The sequence below is a fragment of the Oratosquilla oratoria genome, chromosome 12 (genome assembly GCF_046742065.1).
Source record: "Oratosquilla oratoria isolate Oo_2021 chromosome 12, ASM4674206v1, whole genome shotgun sequence".
NCBI lineage: Eukaryota > Metazoa > Arthropoda > Malacostraca > Stomatopoda > Squillidae > Oratosquilla > Oratosquilla oratoria.
The window spans coordinates 58,188,665-58,199,106 of NC_134788.1; the positions used below are offsets into that span (position 1 = coordinate 58,188,665).

General features: G+C 44.4%; 2 protein-coding genes across 2 annotated transcripts in view; both read left to right on the forward strand.

Annotated features, from left to right (window-relative positions):
- The window catches only part of LOC143030427 (uncharacterized), a 71,247-nt gene that overhangs the window by 15,272 nt on the left and 45,533 nt on the right, over positions 1-10,442 (forward strand). The window contains exons 5-7 of the mRNA XM_076193574.1: positions 1,966-2,192; positions 5,897-6,166; positions 6,527-6,741. Coding sequence (XP_076049689.1) covers positions 1,966-2,192; positions 5,897-6,166; positions 6,527-6,741 — 712 coding nt within the window. The remainder of the gene's footprint in view (positions 1-1,965; positions 2,193-5,896; positions 6,167-6,526; positions 6,742-10,442) is intronic.
- The window catches only part of LOC143031844 (uncharacterized), a 196,848-nt gene continuing 196,216 nt past the window's right edge, over positions 9,811-10,442 (forward strand). The window contains exon 1 of the mRNA XM_076196182.1: positions 9,811-10,090. The gene's annotated coding sequence lies outside the window, so the exon portion shown is untranslated. The remainder of the gene's footprint in view (positions 10,091-10,442) is intronic.

Here is a 10,442-nt window from a genome sequence, read left to right on the forward strand (position 1 = left end):
TCTTGGTCCTAAACACTGCGAGTGGACCATCTCCTACTGCACAGTGCCCCATTTAGGTAAAGAGAAACTTTGTCACTTCAAGCGGAAGGCCTTGCCAAATATGGCCCGAGAGAAAGGGATCGGATCTCTAAGAATGGAAAAAAAAAGGCAGAGTAAACACAAATAAGGACGAAACCTACATTAACTGTGCAACCTCTTGGTCATTGGAGCTTTTTGAAATACAAAAACGTTCAATGCAAACTAAGTATACATAAACTTCGGAAGGAAGGGGTACGTTTCAAGGTCAGAGGAAATCATGGATGTCCTTCCAAAACTTTCTTCACCATCACGGGGTATAAATGAATTACTGGGATGCAATGCTGGCCATGCCCTTATTTTGTTCTATAGTTTTTGACCCCCCCCCCCCATAATAACTAACTACAAACACTTCCTCCTCGATTCCACATGTAATCAACTCTGCCTTCTTTAAGACCATTAAGGGACTGGTGATATTCCAGTGTTGTTACGCACACGTTAGTACCGGTGTAGTGACGTGATGCATCCTACGACCCGTCACACACTGATCAAAGAAATCTTCGGAACTAGCCTTTCCAAGTTCCCGTAGTTGGCAAGCGTAGTTCGCAAGGGTGTCCCTGCCAGCCAGCGGTCAGCCAATCAGGAACTTGGAAAGCTCCTCACGTTCCCGCCAGCCTCCTTTAAAAGGTCGGCGTTTCGCCGAGATGGGCAGAACAGTACCGACCAGCGCACAAACTACATCTCGTCCAGTCTTCTAGCTGTCCCATCGAGCCTCGCCGTCATCATCTGCTACCGCCTCGCTGACGTTAGGCTCCACGTCCAGCTACAACCATAAGCTCCACTAAGCTGTGGCCTTAGTCCGAGCTTCACCTATATTTCTCATGTGACACTTCTAGTGTCGCACCTTGTGGCTAATTACCAATAGAAAGAGATTAGATATTTGGTGTTGATTTTCATTTGTCCTGCCGTTGTTCCGAACTAAAACTACTACACCGGCATTGTTCCTATCGTTATTGTGCATGTTTTAGGTCATGTGACGTTTCACCGATGTAAAACTTGTTACATCCCCATCTTGTAGAACCCGGCTTTGTTTGTCTCTTCTTCGCTACCTTTAACTTTCGTAAGTTCTTGAACTATCTTGCTAGTTTGACAGACTGCTTCCATGTTGTTGGGTTTGAGCTAACGTAAATCAATATCGAAACTCTCATAGAAACAGCAAATCCAACAATACAAGATTAATTACTAATATACCTGAATAAAGAAAACAGAAACAAAATATGCAGAGAAAATCATTCAACATTTGCATTAATGGACTTTGACTATGACTTAGGCTTTGTTGTGCGTTTATGCATACCGCAAGACCCGTATGGGAATGGGCTTGAGACAACTGCATTGAAAAAAAGAGAATTGTCACAAGGAAGCATGCCTAGTCTAAATGCCTCATTTTCAACAACTGTTAGCTTTTAAATATTTATTTGAATACTAAGACAGGGCCGGGAACCTGGTGTCTAGGAGAGGCAACGAAGATCCCAGATACAGTATCTCGTGGCACTCCCTCAACAGAGATGTTCCGCAAACTTACCTCCGTTGTGATCCCTCTTGTCCACTTTGACATACACTTACCATCCTAATAACCTATAGTTCTCCTGCTGAATTTGTTTAACAAATTTACGAGGAGACTTGTCTACCTCACGCTTAATAACATTTAAACTGCGTGGTGTAAGTTTCCTGGGTCTGCCACAGCGATGACGTGGGGGTAAGTAGTGACGCCCTTCCCCATACCATCCTGAATGCACTGTAACTCCTGTATTTTCAGAGATTTCCTTCACAGGATGCCCTGCCTTAAACATTACCACTATAGCAGCAATCTAGTCACATTGGATTTGACGTCCACTACCCATAGCCGGCAACACAGACGCCAAATCACTGGGAATTTATGTAAAATTGAAGGCAAAGTGCGGAGCTCCAGAAACGTAATTCCTCCCCTCTCGAATCTCAAACAGAACTGAAGCTGGAAACTCTGCATGCCCTGGTAGCAGCCAACCTTGGTCTCGCTGTCAGGCACGCGAAAAAATGTCTTGCTCGGGATATTGAGGGCGAGGGACTTCCAATTTGTGGCGTAAGTATTGGCGTCAGCATTATCGTGTCCAAACATATGGCGGCTATTGTATATAAATGTAAATAATCAAACAGAAAATGTTAGAAAAATAAATGTAAAATATATTGTGGGCAACCGCCACCATTCGAATTCTAATCTGTAACATAGATTGTTGTAAACAACCGCTCTTTTCTTTGTCACCTCCGTTAATGAAAAACACCAGTCACGGCGGCGACACAATAAAGATTAGAAGCCACAAATATTTTATCTCCAACGCTTCCAATCAATGTAGAATAACACAAGTCTACATTCTGGCGGCAGCTAGCGGATTCGACATTCGACGCTACACCTTCCCTGGAATTCGACGCTATATCCTCCCTGGGATTTAACACTGCATTTCTACGAGGTACCCATACGGATTCCACGTGCTGAGAAGATACACCAGAGATCACTCCGGTCGAATATAGCCGCTTCCTAATTCTACGCTGAGCTTCGTCAAGCATCATACTACGGGGCAACGCTCTTCGCTGCATCGTCCACCATCATTCTACGAGGTAGGATGGTGGTATGATGGGCCATTTCTATTCATAGTATATATAAATGATATAGACCACGGGCTAGAATCTATTGTCTCCAAATTTTCTGATGATACAAAACTGTGCAGAATGGCAAATGATCACTTAAATCAATTAGATATTCAAGAAGATTTAGATAAATTACAGCAATGGCCTGAAGTGGCTAATGAAATTTAACACGAGTAAATGCAAGTAAGTACGATTACAAGTTATTTGGAAATTCGTTGACAAAAGTGGATAATGAAAAAGATATCGGCGTAATTATCAGTAACGATCTCAAATCACCCAAACAGTGAATCTCAGCCTCTCAGAAAGCACATAGGATTCTAGAACTGATTGCGCGATCTTTTTAACTTCAAAAGGCCATCTTTCGTTAATAAGTTATATAACTCGTTAGTTCCACATTTGGAATATGCTGTTTCCGTATGGTCACCGAATCTCATTAAAGACATTGATAGATTGGAAAAAGTACAACGGCGAGCCACAAAACTAATTCCAAATATCAAAGATAAATCATACGAAAATCGACTCAGATATATGAATCTGTTTTTCCTAAAAAGAGGTGATTTGATATAGGTTTTTAAGATTCTAAAGGGAATTGACACCATAAATGACATAATTTTTACATTGAATGAGAATCCGACAAAAAAATAATGGTTTCAAACTGTCAGGAAATTTAATTTGGAAGTGAGTAGAAACACCTTCGCCAACCGTGTAGTTAATGAATGGAATAAACTTTGAAGCTTTGAGATTCGTTTAGATAAACACCTAAGGAAGTGTGGGGTCCAGGTAAGGCCACTGTCCAGTGTGCTACCCAGCACACAGGCATGGTCTTTCACTGGAACGTTTGTGTTGTTTATTTTAAGGGGAGTGTTCGTGACTGTTTTGTTGGTTCGCTTGCAGCAGAAGTATACAGCTTTGCATTTCGACGCGTTGGTCTTAATGCGCCACTGTTGCTCCCACGCGTGTGCCCCGTCTACGATGTTTTGCATTACGTGTATCGCTCCCTGCAGTATTTTGTGTCTGCCAATGTGATTAGTGTCGTCCGCATATGAAAGAGTTAGAGCTCAGTTGCGTGTGTAAGCTGGCTCTGGCTGGTCATTCGTATATAGATTGTACAGAGTGGGGGCAAGGACTGACCCTTGCGGTACTCCAGCCTTTGGCACAAAAGGTTGGGACAGACAGCCCCGTCACTTTATTCTTATTGTCCTGTCATCCAGGTAGTTGCAGCAACCTCGTGAACGGCAAGGCAAAGTCGAAATTGTGGTACAATTTGTACTTAAGGCTTTCATGCCAGACAGTATCGAATGCCTTCTCCACATCCTTACAAACCAAAATGGCCTTACCAGGGCGACCGTTTGGCGGTCTTTGAACCCATTGAGTGACCATGTTAATGACGTCGCCTGCACCGCGCCCCGGCCGAAAACCAAACTGGCAATCCCTCAGCACATTCTCCGTCTCCGGGAACACGGTCAGGCGGCGGCAGCACTCCAAAGTACTCCAGAAGGGAGATCGGCTGGTATGAAAGGGGGGCGGAGGCGGGTTTCTGGGGTTTGGGAATGAGAATGGTGTGGGAGGCCTTGAAAAGTTGTGGGAAGTACCCAGAAGCTAGTGAGCTATTGTATAGTGTCGTCATGTGTGAGATTATGTTGTCTGTCTTGCATACGTTTGAGTAGGTGTACATCGATGCCTGAAGGGCCAGGGGATTTTAATTTTAAAGCCGAGATAACCCCCTTTACCTCCTCCAAAACGATGGGGCAGATAAGGTGATCATCTTCATCTAACTAAGAGAGATCAACAGTCTCGTCGGGAATGAGGTCACCACATCTATTCATGAAAGAGTTAACACTGTGCAAGGTGCTAAAGCAATGTGGTCCTTGCACAGGATGGGGTTTAAAGACCTCACTCCATGCTGACGCCAGAAGGTCAGCTTGGTGTTGGGGGGAGTGTGCAGAGTGGTTCAGATGGTTGATGACCTTGGGTGGAGGCGCAGAGCACTCCTCCAGCTGACGTTTGACGGTCCTCCAGAACTTGGAAGGGTCCGTCGCACAGGCGCCGGAGAGCGAGGCCATCAGTTGCTCCTCCTCACGATGTGAATCGATGTAGAGGGACTTCCTCAGGCTCCTCTGTATGCAGTGCATGTCTTGTAGGATAGCGTCACGGGCCTCTAGGGGTGCTTGTAATAGGTCTGTAAATCTGTTCCGTAGTGCAATGCGTAGTCTGTTAGTGCGCATAGAAGCAGTGAACGTGGCAACCTTTCGGTGCTTTGTTCTAGGATTTTTTTTTAACCGCGTTTTTTATCAACTTTGTAAGTGAGCGCCATTCCTGCTCTATCACCGTATGTGGAGCGTTGTTCATGTTTGTGTTGGTGTATGTCGTAAATGTGTTTTGGAAACCTTCCCAGTCGGCCTGACTGTAGCGTAACCGAGGATCACTGGGGATAAGGATGGGTGAGGTGGAGATGCGAAGGATTAAGGGTATGTGGTCGGAGAGGGCGGGGGCACCGGGTGAGATAGTGGAGTTGAGGAAGAAAGCTTGGCTGTTGGAGAACACCAGGTCGGGCTTACCCTGAACTCCATGTCCTATGAACGTGGGAAAGTCCAGACCTAGGAACTTCAGCCGGTGAAGTACTGTAAGAGAGTGCAGTTGCCGACTCACTGAGCTGCTGCTGTCCGTGCCTGGGCTCCAGTCAGCATGTCTGCAGTTGAAGTCGCCAATGAAGAAAGTTGGAACTTGTATAACATCACTTTGGCAATGTCAACAAAGGGGAGGAAGGGGATACGGAGAGGGCGGTAGAGGGTACATAGGAGGATGGGACCGCGATTAGTGCTCAACTTGATCGCAGGCATCTACTCATAGTGAAAGTGATCATGTATTGTTGCCTGAAGGGATTTCCTGGCTAGAAAATAGACGCCCGAATGCAAAGCAAAACCCCGACTCCAAATGTTGATGCCTTGGATCTAGGGGAGAGAGTCGGGGGCTGGATCACCCATCGAAGTCAAGCAAATGACACCAGGATCGTGTCTGGCAATCTCTAACAAGGTGCTGGTCCTTCGTAGGGTCCAGTGACGGACTTTCTGGTAGAATACACGTAAATCCAGTCTATCCATATGGATAGTTGGCTTTAGTGAGTCCTACTAGTTGGAGGGAGTTTTGGAAGGAAATTTAGTTAGCCTTAGGGACATGGAGAGTAAGCACTTCGCTGTAGGGGAGGAGGAGGATGCACTACCGTTAGACTGGACTGTGTCAGAAGTAGTGCTGGTGAAGGGGATTATGTCTCGCAACGCCTCCTTTGTGAGCTTGGTCAGGTTCTACTTAGGCCTCCCGGTCGAGCTGGCTCGTGGTATGGCCACGCGGCGCGGGAGCCCGGAGGAGGATTTGGTTGCCACTGACGAGGAGGAGCGAGGACTCAGGATTGAGGAGCGTGAGCGATTGCTACGATGGAAGTATTCGTATCTGGATGCCCTGGACTTGGGGCGTGATTACCTTGGGTTAGGTTCTTGCGCAGCCTTCTTGGGGGAGGAGGTGGAGGAGGAGTCAGAGGGAGAGAGGGTTGGAACGGAAGGGCGGGAGGCGGAAGAGGTTGAAGGAAAAACAGAGGGAGCGGTGGTGGGAAGGGTAGGGGCTGGGTGGGGATAGGATGGGTGGTTGGGACCAAAAGGAATAGCTTCTAGGACGTGCGGCGGAATGGGGAAGGCAGGTAAACCGAGGTGGGTGAGTGCTGTCGACGGCATCTCGTGCACCTGCTCCTTGCTCTTGGACATGAGCATTGCTGAGTAAACAATGCTCAGAGCAAGCACGTGAGCATCCCTTGCTTGGTTGCATCTTGTATCTCCAGACGGGCACTGGAGATTACCGACTGCTTCCCTTTCTAAGGTACTGCCGATGACAGATGAGAACCGTGTCAGGGTTACCGGTACAGGTAGAGGGCTTGCTGACATCCTTTCGAGAACGTCTGGATTTCGTTCTCTGTGTCCGCTGCTCCTTGGGGGCACAAGAAGGCTCCTGGTCTGGGACCGCAGCAGGGGAGCTAGCCCTCCTCTTTATACCTGGGTGGGTTCTGGGTTTGGGGGTGGTGGGTTGAGAGATTTTGCCTTGGGTTGGGGTGGAGGAGGAGGAGGTGGTGGAGGAGGAGGAGGGGGAAGTGGGTGAAGGAGGTCTTGGCTTGAGGCCGAGGATTAGAGGGTTGCACTAGTGGGGAGCGGGTGATGGGAGTTGACTTCGCCACCGGTGGTGCGGGCTGGGTAGTGTCAGCTGCCTTTCTCCTTTCAGGGCAGGAATTGGAGATGGCACTGTGGGTTCCTCCACACAGAAGACATTTGAGTCTCGCGGCTGCGCATTCCCTATAGCGATGTCCGTCGGAAGCACACTTGGAACAGCTAGTGAGCAAAGTTCACTATAAACCCACTGTCGGAGAAATAATAATGGAAATAAGGGGAAACTGTATATTTCGACTACTGTCTGTAGTCCTCTTCAGCAGAATGCTTACAGAAAAGAGGACTACAGACAGTAGTCGAAATATACAGTTTCCCTTTATTTCCGTTATTATTTCTCCGACAGTGGGTTTATAGTGAACTTTTATAAATGTGTTATAACATACCATTTTCCTAGTGAGCAAAGGTTGAGGACAAGAACGGGATGTATGCCTTAAGGAGTAGCAGATCAGGCATTGCCTGACCTTGAGCTCCTTTACCTCTCTGATTTCTGATGGGGACAAAAAGTCCTACCTGAAGAACCCTCTCCAGGTCTGACCTAGATTTCAGAGAAATCTTGACGGTGCCAGAGTCCGGAGGCCGGAAGGCGTCGACAAAGTCAACATCCGTATTCTTCTTCTTTAAGTCACGCAGAATGGCGTCCTTATCTCTGAGCGAGTCAAGGACCATCCTGCCCACATACATAGACGCTCTCACATGAGTGTGAGTGTGAGTGACCCTTCGGGGAGAGAATCCCAGCTTCTCCAGTCTTTCGACAGTCTTTTTCTCGAAACAGGAGTCGAGACTTCCCTAATCCATTAGATAGATAAGGATATTAGTCCCTTCCGTCTGGGCGAAGCGGACAGGAGCACTACCTATCGCACCGCTTAACCCATTAAACTCCGATGACAAGATGTCTTGTCATTTGGTCAAATAAAACAAAAAATCATAAAACACCAAAATGTTTGATCAAACACCAGAAAAATATGACGTCAGTCCTCCTCGCTTCGCTCGCGGGCGAGCGAAGCGAGGAGGACTGACGTCATATTTTTCTGGTGTTTGATCAAATATTTTGGTGTTTTATGATTTTTTGTTTTATTTGACCAAATGACAAGACATCTTGTCATCGGAGTTTAATGGGTTGGTTGGTTGGCATCGTCAATGAGCGAGACGCCATCCGGACGCGAACTGCCTCTCACAAAAACCACTTGAAAGTTAGTTCTCATGTTGAGGGCGCTTGACGATAACCCGTAGATGAGAATCAGACACGTCAGAAAAGGAAAAAGGAAGAAAGAGAAGAAGCACCTTCGGGGAAGACGGTCTAGACACGAACTTTCGTTAGGCGCTAAGAGAAGAAGGTACAGAAGGCGGGCAGTGTACTTGTGTATTGACTTTAGCAAGCCAAAAGCTTGTTAGTAGTGTCTTATGTGTTAGCTGTGACCTAGATGCAGTTGCAGTTATTTTTTTTCTCTCTTTTCTACGAAAGCACGACTCTGAAAACAGAGAGCGATTACATGATTTCGGAAATGTTTGTGTAAATAAAGTACACCACTTAATAGCAATGGATATTAAGCACTTTAATGTCTTTGTTTACCATGGTACTCCCCGTTGGCAAGAGGCTGTCTTTTAAATCCTGGTAGCGGCTCACAATCAGGTCCCTGTTTTTGGCTAGTCTTCTGATTGGCCGCCTTCCCTTTGGCTGTGGGCCAATTGCGAGCCCTGGTGAATGCGCGTGCTTCCGCTCGCGTTGGTGACGTCATCAGTCCCGGCTCGGCCTGCGTGGGAGACGGTTGTCCTGGACGCTGCAGTCGGTGTTGGAGGATGGAATACCACCCCTACAGGAATTCTCAAACAAACTGTGAAACCATAAAAATCTCCAAGTTTTCACCAACAGCAATAACTATTTTTACGCGTACAGCCGTAAAAATAATCATCTATTTACATATTCGTGTTTGATCTTGTCGTATATGACTCCATAAAAAATTCTCGCTGACATTGTACATGACTCCATAAAGAATTCTCGCTGACATTTTCAACTTTCCCCTATAACTTCATGTTGAAGTAATGATAATTCCGATACCAACAACAATGATGATGATAAGTAAATAAAATATATTCTTCACGGTTTCAATCCACCATCCTCTCCGTCCTGCATATCATCCGCAATCAACCTCCCTATCCCATCTGCATCCTATACAATCATATGAGATTCATGAAGTGCACTTCAAATAATATCCACCCTCAAGTCTAGTTATCCATTCTACTGCCAAAAACACATTATTACCCATTCCTCCTACATCGACAATCAAGTACAAAACATCCATGGCTATCCACACATCAGCATAATCGACGTTAAAATAAAATCAGTAATATATAAATAAAACACTAGTGCGCTTAAGAACAAGACAAATATGTTATTACATAGCTTTTTTTACTATCCCATATATAATACCGGTACTAATAAAAACAATATTTTCTCTACCCATACCGCTACATACTACCATTGTCAATTTTTACACAACACCCTAACTACCTGCTCTGTTATCTACACTTTTTAACGACAATAACCGTACGCCTATTTCTAGGCGATGAGATACCAAAGTGATGAAATACATGTCGACAATCCCACTACACAACTTGTAGTATTGGTTTACTGGTCGAATATGGCGCGCTTCTTTTTAAAAATCAATACAGCCTGTGCATACAACTTTATTGCTCCAGTCAGTCTACATAAAACAAATAAACAAACATAAAGTTTGGACTAAACATATATGTCCCTATGCCCAAGAACTTGATTTTATTTCATGATAATAAATTGACAATTGTGTATGATTTATTCCTGATTAATTATGTATTGTTGTATAAATGAAACTCGTGAGATACAAAAACATTTAGATTTACAGTAATTCATAAACTGTCATATAAATTGTGAAAAGTAACTTGTGTTGGTAATTGGATTATTCCTATCTTTAGAAGCAAAAAAATCAATAAGAGTATATTTAGATTTGTGACACTACACTTTATTCTTCTGAATACTAACAGAATTAATTCATAATATCGTGATGTAATTGGCATTACACTTTTCAAATAACTTTTTCAACGTAAACAAAGGCCCACAAATCGACTTAGTACAGAGTAAGTGCTGCACAGCAATAATAACAGTTCCTCTCCTTTGCTTGTAAAACTTAAATTACATCTATTACCAAAGGGTAAGCTATACTATCATCTGGAATTATTATAGATAATACGCTTTGTACTATACTAAATTATAAATGATCTATGGACTAAACAAATACGTCCAAACAAGGTTACAAGATGAAGTGGAATATAAAATATTTGATTTTTTTTTTTGCATTACAAATGGTTTAGGTAATAATAAAGATGTATCGTGCTATGGAATTATGTTAATAAGGCAGTACTAATTCTTCAGGATATAATCCATTTAAAAAAAAATCGTACATCTCTGCTCTTAATTGAAACCAACCTACTTTACCTTTGGAATTCACTCATTTGAATATCTAAATAATAATAATAATAATAAATCCTGAGATATTGATTTCA